The sequence below is a fragment of the Harpia harpyja genome, chromosome 13, assembly GCF_026419915.1.
Source record: "Harpia harpyja isolate bHarHar1 chromosome 13, bHarHar1 primary haplotype, whole genome shotgun sequence".
In the NCBI taxonomy this organism is placed as follows: Eukaryota; Metazoa; Chordata; class Aves; order Accipitriformes; family Accipitridae; genus Harpia; species Harpia harpyja.
In genome coordinates this window covers 31022055-31048970 of record NC_068952.1, presented here as the reverse complement: position 1 = coordinate 31048970, position 26916 = coordinate 31022055, and the positions used below count along the sequence as shown (strand labels likewise).

General features: G+C 39.2%; 1 protein-coding gene across 1 annotated transcript in view; it reads left to right on the top strand.

Annotated features, from left to right (window-relative positions):
- WDR64 (WD repeat domain 64) overlaps positions 1 to 16522 on the top strand; it is an 80375-nt gene extending 63853 nt beyond the window's left edge. Inside the window, 11 exon segments of the mRNA XM_052806641.1 lie at positions 855 to 948; positions 2357 to 2399; positions 3684 to 3817; positions 5197 to 5302; positions 7034 to 7095; positions 7503 to 7612; positions 8409 to 8597; positions 10831 to 10930; positions 13628 to 13708; positions 13895 to 13928; positions 14692 to 16522. Coding sequence (XP_052662601.1) covers positions 855 to 948; positions 2357 to 2399; positions 3684 to 3817; positions 5197 to 5302; positions 7034 to 7095; positions 7503 to 7612; positions 8409 to 8597; positions 10831 to 10930; positions 13628 to 13708; positions 13895 to 13928; positions 14692 to 14765 — 1027 coding nt within the window. The 3' untranslated portion in view covers positions 14766 to 16522.
- The last annotated feature ends 10394 nt before the right edge of the window (positions 16523 to 26916 follow it).

Genomic DNA, 26916 nt, shown 5'->3' with positions numbered 1-26916 from the left:
ATTAAAAATGTGATCACAATTCACAAATAGAATTTTTTATAAATCAAGAAAAGTTCTAATTATGCTTAAGCAGGAAGATCCTACAATGACTTTGAATCATATAGGCTTAGGATGTTTTGTATGTACTGGGAAGGTACCTGGATGAATTTGACTGTGATCATATACATACACACAATGTTCAAGAATGCTAGCAAGTTTGTAAAATCAAACACTGAAAAATTACAGTCATGGCCATCTGTCCAAATTTAAGTGGGCTACCCCAGCTGCATACTTTCTATATGGGTTTTACATTATCCCAGTTATTTGGATACTCTTGTTAAAAACAGAGCAGCTGTGACATTGGTGTAAGTTATGTGGCAAGAACCTCTCATTAGCACAGTTAGAACTTTTCTTGACTCAGAAACACAAATATTGAAGACCACATCCACATATTTTCCTGAGTTTCTTCCACAGAATCCCATTTCTGAGAATTTTCTTAACAGATTGAAAACAAGTTTCTATAAATAATTGAAGAGTATTTAATTATTTGCAGAGCAAAGCGCTGTGTAAAATGAAAGGGAACAAGCCATTGGCATGCACTGAATTTTTCCCCTTCACTTCTTGAGGATGAACACCAGTGTTAATTTTGATTTACTATGGATTTAATTTGCTCAAAACTCCCGACAGGAGAGGTTGGCTGTGTAATATCACCTACTTGGATAAATTTCTAAAACACCAACAATTCTTAAGCTAATCAATCTAATCAATTCAGGCACTATTTTATTATGCTTTATTACACTGGATGATGTTGATTTCCGGATAGCAAACAGTATCTTCAAGAACGTCAGTAATCTCAAATAATTTCTTTCACACAGGAAAATTAGTTCCCTGCCCTCTACTACTGCTACTGTGAGGAGTGATATCAGTGCCATTCCAGAGCACAAGAGCAGTTCTTTGAACCTACATAAGGTAGATATAGTGGCTTCATGGGTTCGGTAGGATTCAAAACAAATTTCTGTTTTCATTTTGGTTTTGGTTTTAAAATCCTGTAGCTCACTAAAACCCCTCCATAAAGCCACGCACAAAACTAAATATCAAGAATTACAGAGAAATTAACTTTGTTCACCTAAGCTGAATGAGGTGGGGAATTAAGAATACATCCTGTCAGGCAGCTGGCTCTGTGAAATATAGAATAGCTGACTATCAAAGTGTTTGTCAGATGCTTATCGCTAGCAATTCTGACTTTCAAATGGCGGTATAGAAGAACTCAAAGGGGAAAGTAAAATAGACAAATCATGAAGTACTTGAATAAAAGTGGAGCCACATCTACATTGCAGCCACACTTGCTTGGATACATTCTTTCAAATGACAGTATGATAATTTTTTTTAATTTACCCTCAAGATGCCAGTGTCTCAATCTGTGCATTTTTCTAAGGATAGCATGATGATTTTTGTGACACTTTTTGTCCTTTTTTTGCCAGAAGAACATGCCATACCTGCAGAGCAACAAATAGCAAGTAGGCAAAAAGAGGAAAATCCTGCTACCTCTCAGATTCTTTCCAGCATGTTGGTTCAGCAGTGCATGGCACTTTCATAGATTCCCAAATAGACACAGGCCTAACTGTCATCCGCAAACTAAAGTATACATATCTTGTGCTATGTAGTCATTAGAATAACAAAATAGACAGTCATTTGCAGCTCTTAAAAAGATCCCCAAAAGCCCAATACATCAAGCCTTACAGATCAATAGGTAGAATGAGATTGAAGTGGCTTGTCCTCTTCTAAAATATCTCAAACACTCATGGCTGCATAGTTCTTCCTGCCTTATTTGACTTGGCAATTTTTGAGGCCACTATACTAATTGCTCTCAGCCTTGGGGATCCTCAGAAGCCTATATAGTAAAGTACAAATGAAGAACTGTGACAATTCTCATACTGAAGATGCAGATGTGAGTAAATGTTATTGCTATTTATGCACTTTGTTCATCTTTGATCAAGGCAGTAAGAAGACTATATGCATGTTCTGAATTAAACTCTCTAAGTAAGAGATCTAGGTTACGTTCACATGAATGTAAAAGTGATCGACTTTGCTTGTCCTAAGAAATTAATGCCATTCAGCCAAATTTACCTTTAGCATGCTCCTAAATTCCAATGAATTTCATTTGTCATTTGTTCATCTGTGATTTTGATTCTCTTCAGATGAACTGTTTCTTGTTTTCACTCAGCGCTGTCCCAGATTGAGTGGAAATTGGGGGAGTATTTGAATCCTTAAATTACAAAAAATCAAGTTCTTAAAATAATTTCAACTAGGGAACTGTTCTGTAGTTACACCCAAGCTCCATTTTCTAATTCTGTTACATTTTATTCCTTGCTTTTAGGAAAATGTAAAAAGTGATGAAATTAATACTCAAATAACAACAGGTATGGAAAGATGTTTTTCATTCTCTCTGTTGTTGATCCATAAGTTCTGCCCAGGTTACCACAGAAACCGAGTTTGTCAGTTTGTCTGGCAAACTGTGTTTTGAATAATTGGGATACTATTGGTATGTGGATGACACACCTCAATGTCTTCTGATCCCTCCTGATTTGCAGTTGTTTCACAAAAGCCAGGCGAGGGTGCAGGATATGCAGGGGCTTAATTGCTGGTTTTTCTAAATAGATATGATGCTGAAAACCTTGCAGAATTTGGAAATGTCAAGTATACACACTTCTCTTCCACATAAATATTCAAGCAATTAATTATTGAAGTGGTATAGCAAGAGCCAACTTGAGTCAAGTGTGAGTGAATGGCCTCACATCTTCAAAAGCAGATGAAATTTTAGAAGGAAAAATACTCCCTATAGTATATATCCTTAAAACAACAGAAACAAGAGAGAGACAAGTGCTTAAGAGTTAAAGCTGTGCAGAGTCAGTGAATTTGCAAGGAGCAAATCCTCTAGATTCTTCTGATTCCTTTAGACATCCTCTTCTGGAAAGCAGACTTTCCCGATAACAAGAAATTTGATCATCTGAAATGCAGGTTTAAGCTGAATTTATTTTGCAAAAAAACCCATGCCCTAAACCAGAATATCCCTAAGCCTTGTAGCTGCCCAATGAAATAGGCACTCATGTTAGGTCCTGCATCCACTGAATGTCCATTTCACTGAGGACTTTCATGGGGCCCCCCAGCATCTCCAGCTCTGGGGAAGTCACAGCAGGAACTCAAAAAAGGTTCTCTGTGACCACCACCTTGCATTTAGCAAGAGTTTCGAACTGGAGAAATAAGTATAGAAATCTACGATTCCAGAGTTGTTAAGTGTCATTTAGTTATTAAACTTCACTTTATTGCTGAATTTATAGTAATCTCTAGCAGCCTTGGGCATAGGCTGCAGAACTGCCTCTCAGCTCTCCTGATGACCACTGTCTTGCACTCCCCCTCCACTCTCACTGGTGCTTGCAGTTTCGTAAAATCTGTTGCTGTCCTCTAAATAAAGTTCCCCTGCATCATGGAGCAATAGTTCTGGCTGGTTTAGATAAGATCATGAAGTTTGTTCTAATTTCTTTTCAGCTGCCTTTTATCCATATCTGTAATGTTTTCAGAGTAATGCCATCTTGATGAAGGAGTTTATTTTCACATTTACTTTTTTTTCTAGTGTTCTATAATTTATGTCCATTCAATAGCAATACTAAAAATTGTTGAGAAAATGTGTGATTTGTGTTCCAAAGCAGAAGACACAGCTAGGTATGAGAATATCCAGTACTTGAAGATGAATGTACAGTTATCCAAAGCTGTAGCAGGACACTCACCAATACTGGCTTCTGCTCATGAAAATGGCTGTATCTGCCTATGGAGTATTCAGGTAGCTATCTGAATGTCTTTGGGATGGGACTGGACTACTGAGAAGATAATTATACTAATCTTTGGATAATGCTTTTTAGCTAGCAATTGCAGCAGCAGATATTTTATTGCATTTTTTGGTTAATAGTTTCTTCCATGGACACAAATTAGTTCTGCTTTAATAACTATAGCAGGGAGTAATGGCAAGTGGAAAATGAAGAAACATGATTTGAAATAATTCTAACAAAAACTGAATGTAAAGTTATGTGAAAGTCTAGAAGTTGATTTTTCAGCCACAACATTTACCTTCTAAGAAAGGATGATAGGCAAGGCCTATCCTACTCTCAGAAGAGGAGAAATATGTCTCGAACTTTGCACAAGCCAGCTAGCACTAGTAGGGTTACAAATCAGGAGAGAATAGTATCCTAACACATAGTGTCTACAGCTATAATCAGCTTGTAAAGCCAGTCATGCAACAGAATGCCACTGGTTTAGTTGTCATATCACCTCAGATCTGTAAAACTCTATTTCAGAAAACATGTTACTCTAAACAAGAAATACAAAGTAAATACAGCAAGAAGGGGGAGTACCATGATATGACTGGGTAATATTGGTCATTGGCAGACAGTGATCACAACACGTCAGCCATGGAAGGCTTTAACAGGAATCACAGCAAAGGCAAGTCGGAGGGAGAATTTTTCAGAAAGATGGTGACATAGCTTTGTAGATGTTTTATGCAAAAATAGAATATGATGGTAAATGTCCCCATGTACAGTAGGCATGGGCTTTGTTGGATTTTGTTGTCTTCCCAGTTGATATATTAGTGTGCTTAGATTCCTGTAGGAATCTCCAAGATCAGGTGATGGTGTTATCATCACTGACATGACTGTCATCATCATTACGTGGATGACAGAGTCAAGAATCTTCTTATCAGCAAGACATTCTCCCTCACCTCCTCCCAAACCTGAAAAGGCAGTAAGGGATAAAGTCTACTGGTGCTTACTTGAAAAATGTAGCAAGTTAGTGAAGGAGATATCATGGGTCCATTTGCAGCAAGAAAGAACATTTTAGTAGCAAATGAGATGCATTACTGATGATATTCCATAGCAAATGAGAGGTAAGTGGTGAAGCAGGGGTAGGTACAGCTAGACTGAATTGCCTTAAGAGTGAAATAGCTTGTTCTTTTGATGTAGAAGAGACAGAAATCCAGAAGAATACACCCCAGCTATCTTGTCATTCAGTAGATTAGGAAACTACCTTTTTAGCAGCTTTCTGAATATGTATGAGCTGAATAATGCTGAATAGATCAAATCAATGGCACTCAACTTCTGATGCACTGATTATTATTTTTTTTCATGTAGATATTATAAAGAGAAATATGTGTTTGTTTATTTATTTTAGGGAAACTTAGTGAAAGAACTTTTGCCATTTTCAAAATATCCTTCGGTTCCTCTGACAGCACTATGTACAGACATCTCCACTAAAATGCTTTTGGCAGGCAGTAAGGGTGAGTAAACATGTTGGTCATTCTGTTTAGGACAGTCTGTAGGACCACAAAATATCATGCTGTAAATGTGCCAGAAATGTGGAAATGAATGTCCAAATGCTGCCAGTGTTTCTCCATCAAAGCTATAATTAAATAATTGAAAAAGGTATTTTCTAGTATGAAAGGATGGTAGATTAAAGCTTAGTGTTAACAGCATTATCAGTGGAATTGTTTTCATAAAAGACATTACAATTTTCTTCATTCACAAGCCCTGCATCTACTTTCCATCTGAATTACTGTATTAATACCAAGGGCAAAGATTACTGCTAAGAATAAGCAAAAATTTCACAACCGTGGTAATAAAACTAAATTAAAACCTGCAGCTGTGGCTGTACCAAGAGCCATGATTCGGACACTGATATGGAGTGCACAGTAATGGCTTCATATGCTGCTATATAAGGAAATAGCTATATGCTGCTATATAAGGAAAGAAAACACTTGTGGTTTGTGCTAGCAGCTCATTGTTAGACTTTTAATTTCACACCAAATATGGCTTTCATTTGGCAGAAAGTCCAAGAGTTTATCTGCTGTCTGATTCTCCTCCAAACCTTTAGAATTACACTGGCAATTTTCCTCTTCCGCATCTGTCATATGAGATTTTTGTCCTCTAATGTGTCACTTTTCTTCTAAAATACTTATTAGAACTGTTTCCTGCCAGCTTCCTGCTCTTATGCTCAGAAGCTGGATGTCAGAAGTTGGATGGAGCAAGTCTTTTTTTTCCATTTGTTTCAAAACTGAGCAGTGGCTTGACATTGATGCTGAAAATGAAGAGGAGTTTCCACTCCCCATTGATTCAAATCAGTAAATGACTTCAGGAAGGCAGCATGCACTGAACAGGATTTTAATTAGCTGTGGAAAAGTATCCACCCTATTACCTATTCATCTGATACTCTACCTTTGTCCTTTTGTGTTTGTGCCACTGTGTATTCACTTTTCATGCTTTCTGCACCCTTCTCTTTTATCTGCAGTGCTACTACCAATTTCTTGTTCCCATTACAGATTTTTCCTTGTTAGGAAAAGGTCAACTTCTCTGTCAGCCTCCTTGCTTACTTGCAAATGTACAGTCCTAGAAACCAGATGTGACCAGTATGAAAGTTGGAATTACACAAAAGATTGCTCTGTCTAGTAGTAGAAATGAGAGATAAGAGGCAACTTCATCAGGAAAGAGGGAGCCTAGGCAGGAAACTGAGCAGTTGTGGGTCATAAGGAAAATGGTTCTTCGATTCTAGCTTCACATGAGCGCACTAAAAGGTTGTAAAACATTAAGCTTTCATTCTGTATGCAATTAATCAAACTTTGTCCATTTTACCAGGGCTGAAAAACAGTTTAATCCCCAGGAAGCTCTCATACCTAGTTTGTGCAATAGATAACTGTCTTGACAAGATGACTCTTATTTTTTGCTCATGTCATTTAAAGAAAGAACTTCATGTTCTTTCCATTTCAAATCTACCCAGTTAATGACACATTGCTCACAAAGAGTATATATATTTCTTTGCATATTAATGAATAGTCCATTGTTTTCTGCTCTATGCTTGACAATGAGATAGTGACATTCACCTTAAAATAACTTTCACTGACCTGTAATCTCTGCTTCATTCTGCCCAGTGTTTACCAAGAGCATATGTTAGCAACGAGTGAATATGTAGCTCTAATGAAATTTACTGATGTTTTGCTTTTTCCTTTCTTAAACAGAGGGACATGTTATGCGCTGGAGCATTGCCTCTTTCTTAGAAGATCCACAAACCAGTAAAAATGTAAGGAAAGATCTGACAGATTTTCTTAACTTGAACAGTATACCAAGATAAGACAAACAGAGAAAAATGGATTCAGAGCTCTACAGGGACTAAAAATGTTTCCTGCACATAAAGGTCATGTCTTTCACTTGAAATAATAATTTGATGCTGTGAAAAACAAGAAAAACATAAGTAAAATGCTGCTAGCATTATTCCATTGTGTTCAAAGAGGCTGCATTAAGAATGAATATATCCATGTCCCCTGAGTGGTGTTTCTACCATATGCCATTTGCAGGCTGTTTCATGGAGGGATTACTTGTTCGCCTCTCTTAATTTTCAGAAAGCCATGCTGATAAATCCACTAAGCTAGCAACCATGGTGGCATACAGAACTGCCTGAAATGTGGTTATGTTGCTTTTTTCCCTCAGCAAATAAAGGAGGAGCTCTGCTGGAGGGCACACTCTACTGAAGTGGTTGACTTATTTCATGAAGAGGAGAAAAATGTGGTAGTGACAGCATCTATTGATGGTTCAGTCAGGTACAAAAATCATATTTCTTCCTGCTATGGCAAATCAGTTGAACTGTCTCCAAAGTTCCTGTTCTTGCTGGACTGGCACATAGGCTAGAACTTAAATAAAATACAACATTGGTTGCATTTTCTCTTCTGCACCTGAAAGAACTAATTTTTTAATGGAACATTTCCAGTTTTCTCAGGAAGTCAGACCTTCTGCAGACTGTCATTTTCTTTCAGCAAGGTGACCTTGAATGCATAGGTAATGGACCCATCATTTTAGAAATGACCTCCTGTTTTAATCCTATTTTAGCTTTCAGTACTTTTAAAATTGACATGGGTCCTAAGCACTGCATCTAACCAATGTTTAAGCAATTAAACAACTGCAGTCTGAAGATGCTTTATAGAGAACTGTAATTCCTTCTTGGCTAACAAGTACATTTGAAGGGGTTTCTTTGGGGGTTTTGGGAGAATCAATGAGGAATTTTTGTGTAGATCCTGCTCTGATGGCAGCACCTTACTGTAGGAGCAATTCAGGATATTGGTGCCTTTACTCCTCAGTTTCATAATTATAAAGATGAACTGTATGTTTGTTTTCTGATTTTTACAACATCCTTCTGAGATTTTTTTGCTCTCAAGTTACTTACATTATAAACAGTGAACTTCAATCTCATTGATTTTTCTTTATGACTATCACACTGAACTCTAGAACAGTGCTGCAGAACTTGATAATGTAGACCAATATTTTCTCACTTTTGTTCCACTTCTAAAAGTACCCATTTTTCCTTTCTGTCCTTTGGCACTGCTTCTACTATGTCTGTAGGCTCTGGCATGCCATGAACGGATACTATCTTGGTTACTTTGGACAACCTAGGAAGTTGGAATTATCAGATATCAGTCGGTTGATTTTGCCTTGCGATGTTAATAACTTTCCTACTACAATTAAAGAGGAAAGCAAGCATATGGAAAAGAAGAAGTAGTGTGAATATCCTCTCATGCTGGACAGGGACAAGTAAGATCTCATACATTTACATATATGTATGACTGGGGGAACAGTTCTGAAAATATACTTAAAAAGCACCTTTCACCTGAAGGTCAGAGAAAATATTAGTATTTCCTATGAGTTATTTAGAAAAAATCCTTTTAAAAAATGTTTTTACACAGCATGGATAAATCTCTTAATTTTTATGACTAGGTGAGAGCCAGGATTAGGTGATGTTCATGATTTGAATTCAGTAATAGTGATGACTAGATGATTGTCTCAGATTTTAGCCTAATTAGAGTCTGTATGTTATGTACACTGTTCAGGTTAGCAGCCTGTTTTCTTTCCAGTTCCACAAGCTGATATACTTCTGCAATCCCCCAAAATTTATTGAAAAAGCTTAATGTGAATAGTTTCAACCCAAATCCTTCTGGAAGAATAAATCCAATTTAATCTTTCAGTTCAAAAAATGGTCATCTTAAATTTTCTGGGATTCACGTACCTCTCATCATGACATTCTGACACTGGCATAAATGTGTGTTCAGTAGCAGTGTTGGACCTCTCTCCTTCTAGGTAGGGTTCTCAAGGGATGGGGGTTAGTTACAAGTCAAGCCGAAGAGCCTGGGCCCACTAGCTTAAGTCATATTTCTAGTCCTGGACCTCCCTGGTTTATTAATTAGTGGGTTTGCCAAATGAACATAAACACTGAAGCAGGAATATTCAGAGGCAACATGCATGGTGCCTTTAGTAACAAAGCAGTCCAAATCTGGGAAAAATTACTTCAGGGCTTAAAAAGTCATGCATGCTTTAGTGCTAAGTTTTCATATACCACATGCATTCTTAGGCTGCCTTTTAACCAAAGCACTCTGGGACAAGGGGAAATCTCTATGGTGCTTTACTGTTACCCCATTTAGGTTGGTATCCTGCTAACACTTATTATTCCATAGAGTTCTTACTAATGTGAGTAGTCCCACTGAAGTCAGAACAGTAAGTCATCAATATAGAGAAGTGCTTGGCTGTGTTTGAAGGACTAACCCCTGTAGTCCTTTTGAATAGTCAGTAGCTAGTTTGAAACCTCTGGCATCACTGATACTATAACTAAGCCAGCTAACCTTAAAGAAACTTTCCATAAATTACACGCCCGTGTCAAACTGTGACTGCTCTTTGAGGACTCTTCAGATATTTCAGTAAAGGAGAATGGCTATCATACATTTAAAACACGTTAATTGAACAGATTGGAAGCAAATGAGAAGCCTGCTTAACTGTGCAGAGAACTGAAAAAAAAGGTGGCCACACACCATGCAATAGAAAGTTTCAGTCTTAACATTCTATATACTGTGTGTGCTGTCACCTCAAGAGCAACTTGATTATTCTGGATTAATTGTACCAAACAGTGTAATGGATAGCTAGCCAACCATCATCCAAAAGGCTGTGTTACTTATGGATGCTAGGCTTTGTTCTTTACAGATACAAAAGCTTCTCTTGGGTCAAGTCAGTTATCTTCATGATGCTACTACAATTCACTTATTGGATAGCTGTCACATAAGTCACTAAGATAATATTTTAGAATTTCAATTAACAAATCAAGTTATAAATGTTATTAACAGATATTCCCCAAATGTGCATATGCCTGAAAAGGTACAAACCCAGCTGAATAGCATAGGTGTTTACAGTTTAAACAAGTGCCTCAAGTGATCTATTGAAAAATTTCACCAGGTAGAGAGACCCATATAGAAGAATAGTCTCAGTTTCTCTCTGTAGTTTATAATACCTTAGCTTGTGTGATCTGACTTAATTTTTATGATTATAAATGAAACTGTGTTTATCTACACTAACAGACACTCTAGATCATTTCTTCTTGTGTTTAAATTTGGAAACCAGACATATGAGCAGAGGAAACCAGATACATGAGCAGAGGAAACTTTCCTTGTTACGAAAGTGGCATACAGGAATTGTAGTCAGAACTGATAGAAATGCTGAAACGCCATTATCAGATAGCAAGTTAGCACCCAGCTGTGGTAATTAGTGTTTTTTATATTAATATTTCCAGCCTCCTAAAGATGACAAGCCAGTATCTGGATTGACAAAGTGTTAGTGAAGCACTTCGTGACACCTATGAAGGTCCTAATACAAATTATATTTTGAAGATATATGGAATAATTTATGCTTCAAAATAATTTTATTTTGGAGCCAGCTAAGAATGCTGCATTCAAAATTGCCATTTTGGTAGAAGCATCAGATTTTTTCTGTCTTGTGTGTACAGGTGGAAGTCACTGACCAGATCACCTTCAGTTTTAAAAAAGCCTAAACATGTGGACATAATTCAGGACTTGAAGTTTTTCAAAGCTCTGGCTTCTCCAAAGGCAGCTAATGTATAAGAAAAATTTGTTTCTGTTCTATGCAACGTACAGGAAATGCAATTGTATTTCTCATTTAGAAATTAGCCATATTTCATTAGACTATATGAACTAATGATATATCATTAGACATATCCTTCTCATTCAATGGACAAGCTAGAATAAAAAAGCATAAACAGCAGGATCAAAGAAACCTCTCTGGTTTTCATTCTCATTGTTTCAGACTTCCAAATTCCAATTTAAAAAGTAGCACACACTGATTCACTTGTTTGGTTTAACAGCATTAAAAAACCCTAGAATTTTCACATGCTCCAACAGAAGTCCTAAATATCTTAAGTTTACTTGAAGGAAGTGTGAAAATACTAGAACAACAGTGAATCCCTGGTTATACACAATAGTTCTTTCAGGGTTCCCATGAAATCAGAAACCAGGAGAGTTCTGAGTTAGTTAGATATCATTATGAATACTTTCTACAACTCTAATTGAATAATGGTGGAGTTCCTCCATCTTTACCTAGTTTAGCCCTTAAAACAGATAAAACTTCTCTTGCAGTTGTAGTAGAAAAGGAAAAAGATACAAATCCTATGGCCACTTGCCAAAAAAGCTTCCATTAACACCTTTCTGACCATTCTTCCCCAAAGGTTAGGGGTCAACCGCTACTGAGGGGTATGGACTCTTAACATCCTCTCCTGAAATTTGTGGTACTGTCAGTCTCCTATGGACCACAATCTGATATCTTAATGCAGCCAGCTAAGGTCCAAACAGTAGTCAGTAAAAGACAACATTACTCCATGTGACCAGCTACTTTGTGTACCTTGGGTACACACGGTGACAAGGATGTCATAGAAGGATGACACGGTGAGTGGAACACACCTCTCCACTGTTTATTGCCCTGTCTTGCCAGCCAGTTCTTTCTTTCTCACTTGTCTTTGCTGACTGGGACACCAAGGATACAAGATCCGCTCTCATCTCGTCTGGGTGCTTATTATTTGAAGCTAGTGGATTACTTGCTGCTAAGCAAAGGTAGTCAAGCATGCAGTTTTGAGGTATTCCATCATCTCAGCCCAAGGCAGGAACAAGTTGGTGAGCTCCCTTAAGTCACAGTTATACCAGTCACAGGTGCTGCACAGTCTCCAGAGCACCCTGTGTTTAAATCACAGGGAAACTGACATAGCTGCTGTTGTGCCATAGGAGCATGCACTACAAAGCAATGGCAGTTGATCATTGGTCCCCTGCTGATCAACAGCTGTAGATACAGCACTGTGTAACCAGAGAGAACAGTGTTAGTGCAAAAAATATGTTGATGCTGGGTATAAAACATGAAATTTACTGTAGCAAAGTCAGTGGTTGAGTACACTGTGGGAAAAGTCAGTAGAGGTGGGCTCTGCTTTGGGTTTTGTCCAGTCATTTGAAAAGAGGACTCACCGCAGATCTCATAGCAGAAGATACTTGATGCTTGTTACCACTGGAATCCCCTTCTGATTGAGCTTTTGATGAGAAAAAGGTTTTATTTCCTATCATTTGCCTTAGAGCAGAACAAACCAGTGGACTTCAGTTTGCATGACAGACTAGAGGTGTGCTATTCAGTGGCTGTGCAAATACCTACAGTATATGACTAGCTCACCATAATTCAGTTCTTCTGTCTTTCTGAAATGGGTAATGCCTAGTAATTAATGCACATGAGTAGTGCTTAGAATTGACAGTCAGACAGTGGAAGAAGTTCCCTTAGGAATGTTTTACATTGCTGAAGATGTGATATCTCTTAAACTGTTGCTACTGCAGCACACTCGGTAATGTATTAGTAAGACCATGAAAAAATGTAAGTAGAAAATCTCTGTATAATGTACCATTTCAAATTAAACTCATGTTTTCAAATTTGATGGAAACAAGAGTTCTTTGCAGTATTTCAAGCTGTAGGTGCATTTTTTTTTTTTTCCTTTTTCAGAAGACCATAAATTGGCTTCCTAGGGTGAAATCACAGCCATATCACATAAAGACATTTCCTGCCCTGTCCATAAGTATAATACCTAGGTAAGTCTCAGGATTCATGTGAGTGTGGATGAACTGTCAAGGTACCCAAGGTATTTTCACAAATTCAAAGCTTTCCACAGTTAACAGCAGAAATGTCTTGTTCATCTGCATCTTTCCCAACTGGCTGCTGAAGTGTTTGTGGTTTGCAAAGCCCAACAGAAGGATAGCCAGACTGACAGCCCTGTGATGTAGATATCATCTGGGAGGGAGTTCTTACTCCGTTACTCCTTGGCTAGACTTCCCTTGTCCTCTGATAGCATGTATCCATCAAACCTGACAAGTCCCCTGAAAATGATTCCTTTATTGAGTTTATCCAAGGTGTTAATAGGTGAAAGAACTAAGTAAGTGTTTAAAACTAGCTTTAACTTAGGTGGTAAAAAGTATTTTGCTGTTAACTGTCTTGACTTTGTGTCCCTTGGGAAGCTGGAATTTTGGTGGTTATGCGTTTTCTGTAGCAGAATAATGATCTGCTCCTAATTTAAAAAAAGATCCAGGCAGCCTTTACATGGTACAAAGAAAACCTGTGCATAAACCATAATCTCTCTACATACTAATGATATACATTTCTTCAGATAACATGAATGTTGCCATGCAATTCAATAACAGAAGTAATGTCTTCATTACCTTTCATCTTCAGCTAGTAATGCACTGACTTTGGCTTCCCTTGGTCAGATCCATAGAGAACCTTTGGAAAGTTTTGAGTCTGGAAACAGAGAGGCTGGTGCAGTATTTGGGTCTCTTCCTATATATGAGGTAAGCACAGGTGTCTTCTTTTCTACTTTTTGCAGTGGCATTCATACAGCAGAAGCTATTAGCACTAGTAAATTATTACAATCATGTATTCGTGACATTCCGTTGTTAACTGTCTGCTTCTCAATTTAATTTTCTAACACGGTTTGCATTACTACCCATCCAACTCCATTCTCTGTTTGGTGGAAGCTTGGGAAACCATTTGAAGAGAGCATGCCGCAAAGTGAGTATTCCAGACATTTACTTCTCCTGTTCAACCTCATGTCATTAACTTTTTGCTCAGACTCCACTCTTTTAGCCGGCCCCAAAACTATTGATTCTTATCTGCACAAAGCTTTGGCTATTGTAAGTTAATACTGTTTTATGGGTACTATTGATTTGACTTATTGCAAGCTGTCTAGCAAGGCTTCCTAGGTTGTTCCTTCTATGGAGAAGGACTAGAATGTCCACAGCTTTGTCTATCCCACCTATCATAGGATGGAAACAATCACCCCTAGCAGAGGTGCTGATCTCTTTCCATGGAGGGTACCTAGAGAACTAGCTTGGATGAGACTTCTAAAATCTAGATGGCTAATTAGGTGGGATGAATAGGGTACTCTGCATTCAAATATATATGAATTAATACTTGTGCGTGCAGCATTACAGAGTATCTCAGAAAACACAAAACTCGGGAGCACAATGTTCAAATAGTTGGTACATAGGCTGTTCTTCTGACCATTGATGTACCTTGGAAATCTATGTTTTGTTTTCTTCCAGAAGAAGAAAACAAAATACAGGGAGTCTTGTGCCTTGGCAAGTTAGGAGCAACCACACTGAAGCCAATGGCATTGCAATGGATTTACAATAAAATGAGATTGGACTCCTTCTCTGACCTACATGCACAACTAATAATTTTTTGTCTGTGCTGTTACAAAATGCTATCAAAATGGTCTGCTCAACTGAATATATTAATTTGTTCTTGAAATTTTGCAATTTATTTTTTAAAGGTCTTCAGTGGAACAAAGCTGAGATGTCCAGTCCCACCGGACGGTCAATGGAGACAGGTTTCAGTGGAGAATAGGGTCAAGACAAATAAACATAGCATCCATCTTCAGGAAAGTAGATTAGCAGGTTCCTTACTTCAATTGTTTTCTGTGTTTTCCTATTATATTTAAATCCATTTCATTATTAAGTAGAATATACAGAAATCAAATCTTTACTTCTATTGCAGTCCTTCATGCAGAGAAAAAATTCTAACAAGGCCGGTGTGTGATTATAACAAGATACTCACAGAAAAGCCCATCTCACTCCACTTTTTGATGGTTAAGAAGGAAAAGCACCTTACTATGATTAATTCCTTGAAGATTCAGAGCCATAAATCTGCAAAAATTCTTCTTTTGCTAGCCATATAGACTTCTCTGAAGAACAAGAATTGTTATTCCAGAGGTACTGCTCTAACTGTTCTCTCATGTTTCAGGAGCTTTGGTGTCCTTGGAGAGGCAAAGAGTTGATGGGATGTTCCATAGGTAGCACACATACGCCACAGTATCCTAGTCAAATGTCTTCTTCCAGAAACTTTTAGATTTCCTTGTTAATCATGTGGAGATAAGACAGAAGGAAGATTGAGAACTAGGTTCAAAAGAGAAACAGCCCTATTTAAAGATACCTGCATTTAGGTCACAGCATCATAGAACATGCCATCTTTAACTCTGCACTATTTTCAGCTAAGCTAACTTTATATTAATTAAACATAATTACAGAAACAGAAAAAGCAAAAAACAAGCAAAGCTCCTTGCAATTGTTTTGTTAATGCTATGCAGACAAGTCTTCAGAATTATCATTCTAATACCTTTTAGTGCCAATATTTTTGTTCAGAAGATGCCTTGACCAGAACTATTAACAGAATGAAATGGCCTTATAACCCAAAGAATTCATTTTCAGTAGCTCAGATGCCTTCTGGTTTATGCTACTTTGTTTCAGAAATACACTAACATGTCACAGTAGGGAAAATCTGTTTAGATAAGATTTTTTTAAATTAGTTTTTCTGATCAATTTACTGCCTGTCAGTTCAGGTTTATGGGCAAAATCCTGATCTCTTGCTGCACCAATTTAAGTCTTAGCTGTGCAGATTTAAAACAGTAAAAAACACTATAGGTCAGCTCAGTTCACCCCAATTATTTTCATCATTTTTATTATATAGTACAAACCAAGCCTAGGGCATGGTAGATGTGTTTAAAGGAAGATCAATGTATGATTCAGGGTGTAATAAAGGTGAAAGTATAATAGCATTATTTTATTATTATTGTTATTCATTATGAACTCCTTACACTGAACTGTTGTAAACAAGACCAAAATTTGTAAAAGTTACTCAGCATATTTTAGGGTGATCAGAAATCATACTCCTTTTCAGCAGTTGCCAGTGGCTGTTTACTTAATGAGAGGCTAGTAACAATGTCTTTCTGGTGGATTTTGCGTTAGTTGAAAGTCTTAAACTAATGTCCTAAAACCTACTTAACGGCTTCCCTATTTTTATGATTGGCTCCTGAACCCTTAATCTAAAACTGAACCTTTGGATAGCACTAAAGAAAACTGGCAAATGTTGGAAACTGATCTCCTCACCAATATTTAAGAAACCAATATATAGGTTTGTCCCTTCCTCTGTGGCACAGTAATGGCAGAAAGCTTTGCTCTTCTTATCCTTTTTTCTGTATTTTCGTCTAAACAGGAAATCCAAATCTTTAACTAGCACAGGTAATAATGGTATCATATTGAACAGCATCTTTCATCCTGTGCTGCGTAATGAGCTGCCCTTTTGCTTGGGAAAGCACATGGCAAAAGGGGAAGGGATCTTGGGTTTATGTAAAAATCATTCCTGTTGAAATCAGTGGATAGCCCATTCAACGTCTAAGAATTCATTATGGCCCTGAGACAAAGATCTTAACCAGGACCAGTGTAGTATACATTATGTAAAAGAAAACACTCTTGCCTGAGATCTCAGATTAGACAGCTGCTTCCTTAGGGAAGATGAAGTGGGAACTTCAATAATCAGGAATGGATAAAATTTGGTTTACACTCTGACAGAAAGATGTATGAATTTTAGTGCCAAAGGAATTGGCTGTATCATCCAGTCTAACCTTCTGGGTGGCACAAGGCAGACAAACCATCATGATTATCTTCTGTGGCCAGATGCCTGTTTGTGTTACTATTTTGGTTTCCAGTTGAAGGGAGCATCCTAGGGTTCTTAACGTACATTTGTTGCCAGTTATTCTCCATGTCAAAACCACAGGTATCATCTCTGCTCCAAATTTGCCCAGTTTGGACTTTCATATATTGGATATTATGCTGCCTTTTTTCTGTCAGATTAAGCTTCATCAGCCATCAAAAATCCTTTCCAGAGATGATTATTCTTAATCAAAGAAGTCAGCATCTGCTCTCCGTGATCCAGTCAACTTGTCTGAGCTGAGAGTAAGGAGCAGGTTGGGCATTTTAGCTGGGGGGCAGCACACTGCAGCTTCAGGAGCCAGCTCAGGTCTGGAAGCAGTGTGTTACACTAACATGGCACTCGCTCTGAACTAACAAGCCCTGTCAGCTCCAGTAGGTTCTGTACAGGTCTGGCTCCAGTATCCCTACAGATGCTCCCCAGGCCCTCTGGTTCTGGTCCCCCCCAAAAGCCCCTATGAAACAAAAACTCAGCGGAGTGTGATACAGAGAAATTACACCTCACGCTCTGTGAGCTGTTTTGAAGGTAGAAGCAAAACACAAACAGTGTTCTCCTTTACCCAGGTTCTATCAGCCTCCCAATTACTCTTGATAATTACAGTTAACTGTAATTTGAGCTTCATGAATCTCTCACTACAAGGCAGACTTCTGTAGCCTTTTTATCTCTTTCCATCACAGTGGTTATCTTTTTTTTAAGTGTCTGCCTCAGAATTCCATTTTATACACACAATCTTATAAACATCAGACACACAACAAAGAGTTAATATGCCCTGCTGTTTCTGCCTGTTAGTTCCTTGTTTATGCTTTTGAAGAGCAGGTCCATCCTCTAAGCCAGAAGAGTGCATGCTGAGCTCATATTCAATTAATTATCTGTCATGATTCTCTGAATCCTTCCTGGCATTTCAGCATTCCAAGATAGCACCACAATATGACACAGGTCACAGAATATGTATTCTATCATTCTTTGTCTGATTAAAGATACAAATCCTTGCCAAGTGTGTCACCTTAGTGAGTACTTAGGATAATGCATGTAACTAGTGCCATTATTACCTACTATTTTGGGGAAAATAGCAGGTTGTCTATATTACTGGTAATAAATGGTGCTTGATCTGCTGGCCACCTTGGAAAGTCTGTCTTCTGATGAGCTGAACATACAATGACTTGCAATGATTTACCTGTCTTCAACTTGTTATAGGGCTATGATGGATTTTGGGGTAATACTGCTTTTTTTTTTCAGCAAAATATCTTGTGGGAGAATATTTAAAAATATTATGATCAACTGTACTGGGTCTGGCTGGGATGAAGCTAATTTTCTTCATAGCAGCCTGTATGGTGCTGTGTTCTGGATTTGTGACTGAAACAACGTTGGTAACACACCAGTGTTTTGGCTATTGCTGAGCAATGCCTGCACACCACCAAGGTGGTTTTTTCCCACCCTCAGCAAGTAGCCTGTGCGTGCACAAGAACCTGGGAGGGGACACAGCCAGGACAGCTGACCTGAACTGAGATATTCCATACCATATAACATCCTGCTTGGCTCCTGGAATGGAGGAGGAAAGCAAGATGTTCATGGTCATGGTGTTAGTCTTCCCAAGTAACCATTATGCGTCCTGAGGCCCTGCTTCCCAGGAAGTGGCTAAACACCTGCCTGCTGATGGGAAGTAGTGGATGAATTCCTTATTTTGCTTTGCTTGCACATGCAGCTTTGCCTCACCTATTAAACTGTCTTTATCTCAAATTTTCTTGCTTTTACTCTTCCAAATCTCTCCCCCATCCCACTGGAAGAAGTAAGCAAGCAACTGGGTGGGCATTTAGTGTCTGCCAGGGTCAACCCACCATGTTCCCTTCCTCCGCCCCATCATTTAGCAGTTAGCATATGAAAGGTAACCCCCCTGCAGTTTCCTGAGTCCTATTTGCCTTTGAAAGACAGCTACATCAGCTCTGTTCCAGTTACCTGAAAATTGCCTAGTCTTCAAAGATTATTAAAAATGAACAGTTCAGATTCAGAGAGCTCCTTACCCATTTCTTTTGATGCTCTTGTGTACTACGTTTTATAATTATGTAAGATTTTCTCATTGGCATTGTCCCTATTTATAGTTAGAACTAAAGTATTTTAATGTGGTTGCAAGATGCTGATATCCCACTTCTCTTCAGTTCATTAACTGACTATTTACTTCCTCAGAACTATTTACTCATTCTTTTCTTTTTACCAAACCTTTAGCACTGCTAGGATTTCATAGGTTCTTAATTTTTGAATTTTACTCTTTGCAGTCTTGCTGCTTGCTCCCTTCGGTTTTCCTTATTAATTGCCCATGTTTTCCAAGAGCTGATTTGTACGCATGTCTATTCATGCCACTATATTCTCCACTGTGCAGAAGAGCCCATCGATAATGTAATACTATTCCCAGTAACAATCAAGTGTTTAATCCTATGCTGAATGAAATCAATGAACCAGCTCTCAGCAGGGAACCATGCTGCAAGGAGAACTGTCAAAAATACATGATATGTATGTGTTACCTTTAGCAGCCTTCTATCCAGTTACTACCTTACTGTTATGCTATTTAAACTGTGACAAAATTACAGTGCTATAATGCTCTCAGACTTTTTGTTCATAGTTCATTAAATTAACAAAACCTGAAGTAGTTCAGGCTGCATGTCATTGCTCAGCATTACTGTTTATTTGAAGAGTTCCAACTCCTAGAGCTTTATAAACACCAAATGGAAACTGGTTCTGGCCCCAAACATTTTACACAGTGGTATTATCCAAGTGTCTTTCTTAAGCGTCACAAGAAAAGCAGAGAAGCTTCGTTTCTTTGAATAGATAATCTAATAAGGCACTGCACAGAATTCATTAGAAGAAGAACAGTTGTTTATTCTGTGCTAGAGAACAGAGGATGCTACTGGAAAGAAATCAAGCGCAGAAAAGCATACCAGGCAAGTGATACTTCCAAATATACCCATTCATCTTCAAGCAGTCTTTTCAATGCTGGATCTAGTACAACGCTGTGTGTTAACGGACTTGTTGGTATTAGCTGTAGATTTTCTCTGTGTCGATGTCTCTCTATTACTTTGCAGGTTAGTTTCTTGCCGCCAGCATCCACAATTATATTGCAGGCTTAAATGTTCCAGGTGTATTAGTTGTTCTGTTGTTCCAGATCATTACTGTATTATGGAAAGGTATCTTAACAAGGCAGCCTCTTCCAGCATGGCAGAAATTCATGGTTGTACTGGCTGCAGTAGTTAGTTTGCCAGAATTTCATTACAGCCCTTGCTAGTGCTTTACAAAATCTGGGACATTCTTCAGCTGCCCTCACCCACTGGTGTAGTTCAAGCTGAATGGCATCAACAGTGCCAGAACTACGGGAACCAAAAGTCTTTGTTATGTATCCACCACTATAATAGCTCCCATTATTTGGGCTAGGATTGGATGGAGAAGGCACACAAACGTAACTGTCACTTTGTTCTTCAATATATTTACCCAAACTTCTGTTCCCTGCAACCAAAGTCTCAGAAGACACATTGACTAGCTGACTGGCCAGATGGCTAATTGAGGAACACCATGCAGAAAAGACGCCCGAGTTAAGGGAAGTTTTTGAAAGTGTGTAACCTATTTCTATCAACCATTCAGGATGTGCTTGTCCATGGATATCCAGAATCAGGCCCCCTGTCATCTGTGACTTTGCAGTGGTCAAAAATCCCATATACTCCCAGGCCTGTTCTGCTTGGGGAATTCCAAAGGAGGCTTCTTCTGTTAGCATCCATCTTGAACCTCTGCAGGTGGTTTGTAATGATATGTAGGAAGAAGCCATCAGTAATTTCGTTGGTATCTTCAGCAAGAGCCTGAGCCACCTCTATAGTATACCTGTCTTGGCTGGTAGACACTTTGCATTTCTTATAATTTTGAATACTTCCAGAAGGACACTCATGAGAGAAAATACAAGAGGATGTCTTTGCATCCCAACAGGCAGCCTCTCAATCAGGGATGTCTTTCGGTTCCATTGATCCACCATGTGGGACAGAGAGAATCAGGTTCATGTTGCCCACTTGATATTCTGTGAAATTATTATGACCAAATATAACCTCTTCGGTGCCAGTGGCTTTCAAAAGCAAATATAAAATGGAAAGGAGGAACAGATACATATTCTTCATTTGCTGCTGGAAGACTCAGCAATATGGAATGTGTCAGTACCTACATAAAAGCAAAAGACACATTTTAGATTATTTACAGCTGGGAACACATGAGAGACTGTTCAGCTGCTGCTGGAATGATTAGTTGCTGATTAAACTAATTTAATTTTATTCCCTGTAGCACAAAGAAGAAGAGTACTTCTATAAGAAACAAAAATTAACAGGGCAGTTACTGTGGCTAGATGTAACTGATGCACTGTATCCAAAAGAGAGGATTCTCCCAGAATAACAGGGTGTCGTGGTTTCAGCCCAGCCGGTAAAAAAGGACCACGCAGCCGCTCGCTCGCTCCTCCCGCCCCCCTCCGGTGGGGTGGGGAGGAGACGGAGGAGAGAAAAGAAAAAAAAAAACCTGGAACCTCGAGGGTTGAGATAAGGGCAGTTTACTGGGACAACACAAAAAAAGGTTACAACAACAACAACGGTACTAATGAAAGAATATACAAAAAGAGTGATGCACAGTGCAACTGCTCACCACCCGGAACCCGACGCTCCGCCACCGAAAGTCGAGAGAACTCCCCCCGGCCCGCTCCCCATTTATATACTGAGCATGATGTCACATGGTATGGAATAGCTCCTTGGCTAGTTCAGGTCGGCTGCCCCGGCTATGCCCCCCCACCTCCCAGGTTCCTGTAAAAATTAACTCTATCCCAGCTGAACCCAGGACACAGGGCAAGGGAAATGGTAGGTTACTGGGCCTCCTTAATTTCTCCAGAAAGAACAAACACTATTTGACGATCCTATCTGATCCCAGAGAATCACTAAGTCCCAGCAAAATATTTGAAATAGGTTTTTTTCCCACCAAAGCCTCACTGTTTTTCACCTCTGAAATGTAAGAAAATTCTAACAAAATTTGATAGAACATCTGTATCTTATTGACCTGTGTGAAATACATTTCCATTATCCACATGGTTACAGAAACTAGAGACTATGTGAGCTCAGACCAGCACTGGGCTTGTCTAAAATAGGCAGACTGATAAGAATTGAGACTACCAAGCTCTATCTCTAGCTATGCTCCAGGCTGAGTTAATTTGGTAGCATTATAGGTAGGTACCAGTGAGTGCATTAAAGAGTGACTCTATTCTCTTTAGTTTTCAAGTCTCCACTCTCTTCAAGGGAGCTAAGCCCTCACTAACTCTACCATTTTTTGGAAAGCTGGAATTCAGCAATATGCTGACAGTGCTTTCTGGTTTGAAGGCATTACATCTCTAGAAAGATCAGAGTCTTGAGTGTAACTGTGTTGGACAGATGTAAAATGAGTAAGTACAGTCAGTGAAGAGCAGAATAAAAAAGGATACTTTTCACTTCCATGAATAAAAAACCTCAATGTAGGCCAGATGATGAGTATGTAAACAGATGCACTTGCAGATGAGGCAGGCTGTCTTGTTGCCTGTCCTGCCCCTATCATTATGTCACCTGCAGAAATGCAGAGGATAAGAGGAGCAGACAAGGGAGAGAGTAAGAAAGATCTGCAAGAATCTGTCTACAACATCTGGCCTCAGAGCATGTATGAGAGCAGCCAGTAAAACTGAGAGGGCAGGGTGCAGTATGGAAGCATGCTCCCATCAGCCACCTACTCTAAGAAAAGGAGAGGGCAATTTCACCTAAATAATGCAGAAAAATATTCTTTTCCCTCTATGAGGGAATCCTGCTGGCTTTTTAGAGACAACCTCTGCTGCCTACTGAGTTGGTCCACACTGAGGAGCCTGTACACAAAAAGCAAACATCTACCTTCCTCTCTTCTTTCTGGGCTGAAAGTCCTGTAAAAGTCTGTGAACTGGAATCAAATCCCTGAGAATCTAATCTACAGTTTTGCTGTAAAGCATGATTAACAGCTTTTTTAGTTTCTTTTTAGCCTTTCAGTTAAAAGGTCCCTTCACTTGAGCTATTGGCTTAAAACAAGCTTTTATCCTTGTATAGTTCATGCTTCCCTAAATTTCCCTGAGACACAGACCTTCACCTGCGCATTCACTGTTTGCATTACCAGAAATGTTGGGGAAAGGAATATTTTCAAGCATTATTCAAAATCCCTCTTCTCAGAAAAATATACTGCACATGCAGAGTGTGTATGTCTAGGAATAGCTTATCTCAGGTGCAGTGGGGCCCAGCACCAAGCTAAATAAATCAACAGCAACAACTCCCAGGTGCTGCTCACCTGCCTCTGAAGGACTCAGGTTTCCTTTGCCTCAGGCTCTCACCTTAAATATGATGACACAGCTGTTCCTTTCCCACCAGCTGCCAAACTGTATGTTGTCATCTGTGGCAGTTTGCTTGTCTTTTTGCAATTTCTTGTTAATGACTAAATCAAGCTGTTAACACTACTAGATCATGCCTTAAAGATATATGGAGAGAGCTCTGTATTACTCCTAATCTGGAAGAAAGTCACCTCAGCACAGCTCAGGCTCTGGGCAGACTTGGAGAGTCTGGAGGAACTTGATGACCCCAGACTGCTTTAAAGAGTTTTCTGGACAACATGCAGGGAATGCAGAGGAAAAATGTTAAGTCACAGTAATACTGGCTAGAACTGGACTTCATCATAGCAAAACACACACCTTTCCAAAGGATTTTAACTCAAAAGGATGGTGTTCAGAGAAGCACAGAAGCACCTGCAGCTAGGAGGAATATGCTAGAAAATTGACCTGTTTGTCTTCTCCAGCACAAGGGTGAGGTCCACATGCATAAGGAACAAAATAACTGTAACAGGCTGTAAGTTCTCTGTTGATCATAGGTAAACTTACATTATCATGAGGTTAAAAAAAAATCCACAATATTTTAAACTGGTACTAATCACTGCAGGACTAGTTTGAAGATTTACCTGTAAAGAAAGGGAGAGAGAGTTGTTCCTGCCTCCGCACCTTCAAAAGCCAAGCAGAAATGACCATTGGACTTGGCTTCAGCTGGGGCTCCCTCTGTCCCAGAGGCCTCTAGAGGCCAGGCTGAGCCATGCAGCTGTGTGGCACAGAGCCTTCATCTGCACCCAGATGTATCATTTCACAATGAAGGATCACAAAAAGGGAAAAAAATATGCACTGGTATACTAGAAGCTTATCGTGCTTTTGTTCTCTATACTGACATATGTTTCTAGGGATCAAAAAAACTTGCCACAAGCAGCACAGCCATGCCAAAGGTAAGCTCAGAATAGTTAATATAATCAGTAAAGGCGACAAAACTGGTAATGCAGAGGATTTTGAGGTTTAGCGGCAAAAATGGGTGCCCTAATTCTGGTTTTAGTTTTTGGGGTCTTCTGGGGGAAGTCTAGGAATTTTTCTGAGACTTCACTGTAGGAAAGGTGATGGGATACTTCTGTTTGCGTGCACACTCATCTATGCATTTGAAGCCATCTATTATCTTTTCTTGGCTGAGAAAATACATTCTCTCCACTCAGAATCATTCTAGGGTACACCTGGCAGAGAAAAAGAATGAAATAACTGGAGATGGCGAACTGAAAAGACCTCTGAGTTGAAAAATAAAGACAAAAGGACAGATTGGCAGGGCAGGGATGAGGGTATTCTTTGGAATACTGGAAGGAGGTGAAGGATCTCACATGAAGAATGGAGGAAATATGGCAATTTCTAATAAGAAGGCACAGAGGCATGAAAGAAAGGTAGAGAAAGACAGAGCAGACTACTGTTTAGTTTTTTTTCACAGTGAATCAACCAAGTAGAGTTAAATGCAAGAGTCAAACACAATCCACGGTCTTCCGTGATGCTTATTCAGTTTTGCACCCATGACCCAGCATGTTATGATCTCTTTTCCTTGTGTTCTCACTTTGGTACCAAGGTGCAGCAGCTACATATTGCTGACTGACAGGATCCCATTCTGCTTCTCATTATGTATCACTTCACATTATTTTTAGTAAGGAGTGCAGAACAACAGGTACCCAACTCATTGTCTATTGCCTGTGATAACTGGATGTACTGTCTGTCCTTTTCAATATTTTCTTAAAGATCAAATAGGCAATAGATGGTTATATTAATCACTGTAAACTGGTTCAGCTGATTTCAAAAATGCACCTCTTTTCCACATCTTCTTTCAGGCTTCTCATTGTAGAGTAAATCATGAACCAGTTTCCTATTAAGCTTTTACAGATAGTTAGGCAAAATATTAAAAATAATTACTTCTATGTGGTTTTTGCAAATGGAAATTCCTTCTAAAAATTAAAACATTTACACACACCCCCAACAAAAAAATTGTTGGGACCTTACGTACAGAGACAGGGGTTAGCATTCTAGTACCTCTAGAAACATCCTGAACCTGCAGGATTTTATGAGTGTTACAGGTAATAGTCCTGCATGCATGTACCCTCTGTCAACATGCAGTTGCTGTAGCTGCAAACTGTTGCTGCAAATACATACAGTTGGATCTTTGCATATGAACTGAGGAAAATGCTTTTTGACATTACATACATGGTGAATTTTGAAAAAAAGAAGCAAAAATTGCCACTATGCCCTGGGTTACTTGGTCTTGCTTTGACAAAAGTCTCACAAACTTCAGTGAGGCTTTGCTTGGATTTGGGATTGTACTACAAATAATGCTCCTCCTTGGCTTAATTCTCCTGTACATCCCTACCTTAGCACTGACAGACCTCTGATGAGTAACAAGACTGTCAAGGGAGATTTCACAGCATTAGTGCATTATACAAATGTTGTGTCCATATACTCTTAACCACAGGAAGACATTGTTTCTTATGGGTACTCAAAATGAATGTAGTCAGTGCTAGGTGATTAGAGAAACATTTAAAGTTTCAGAGAGACAGTCAGTGACTGGGTGTTATGTCTGTGGTTCATATATCCTCATATTGACAATGGGTACAAGAAAAGTTCTCTATAAAGGTAAATAGCAATTTGAAATATAACTCTTTTATGCCTCTTCTGTACTGTAAAGACCAAGGAAGACTGCATTTTTCCCTGTTTTCAGTACATCCACAACAGAGCACAAGCTATCGAGGCAAGGCACTGTAGTGGGCTTGTGTGAGGATCTGAGGCTGCTGACAAGCACAGGAATAGATTAGACTGAGATGGCTGAAGCAGTGACTACCTCAGGCATTTGCTTTTCTGCCTTCCTGGAAATTGTTGTTCTCCGAAGGAGAACAATTGGCTGGTGAATCAGCTGCTAGTTAATAACAAGAACTAAAATAGATGTGTTACATACCCCTTAGCACTCTGCAAGGTAGACTGGTTACTGAGTAATTGTGGTGATCCATACTATTGATTTGGAGCTTCCATGGTGTCCTGGGTTCAGCTGGGATAGAGTTAATTTTTACAGGAACCTGGGAGGTGGGGGGGCATAGCCGGGGCAGCCGACCTGAACTAGCCAAGGAGCTATTCCATACCATGTGACATCATGCTCAGTATATAAATGGGGAGCGGGCCGGGGGGAGTTCTCTCGACTTTCGGTGGGGGAAGTGGCGGAGCGTCGGGTTCCGGGTGGTGAGCAGTTGCACTGTGCATCACTCTTTTTGTATATTCTTTCATTAGTACCGTTGTTGTTGTTGTAACCTTTTTTTGTGTTGTCCCAGTAAACTGCCCTTATCTCAACCCTCGAGGTTCCGGGTTTTTTTTTTTCTTTTCTCTCCTCCGTCTCCTCCCCACCCCACCGGAGGGGGGGCGGGAGGAGCGAGCGAGCGGCTGCGTGGTCCTTTTTTACCGGCTGGGCTGAAACCACGACACATGGCTTGTTTCATTCTGTAACAGGTGGTCATCTGCTTTAACTTCTTTGACATAATTTACGATCCCTGTTTAGAATACTTGAGTTTTGGCAAACTACAGATTAGTAAGAAAGGAGGAACACACTCAGTATACACTGTCAGATAAATACAGCTAATAAAG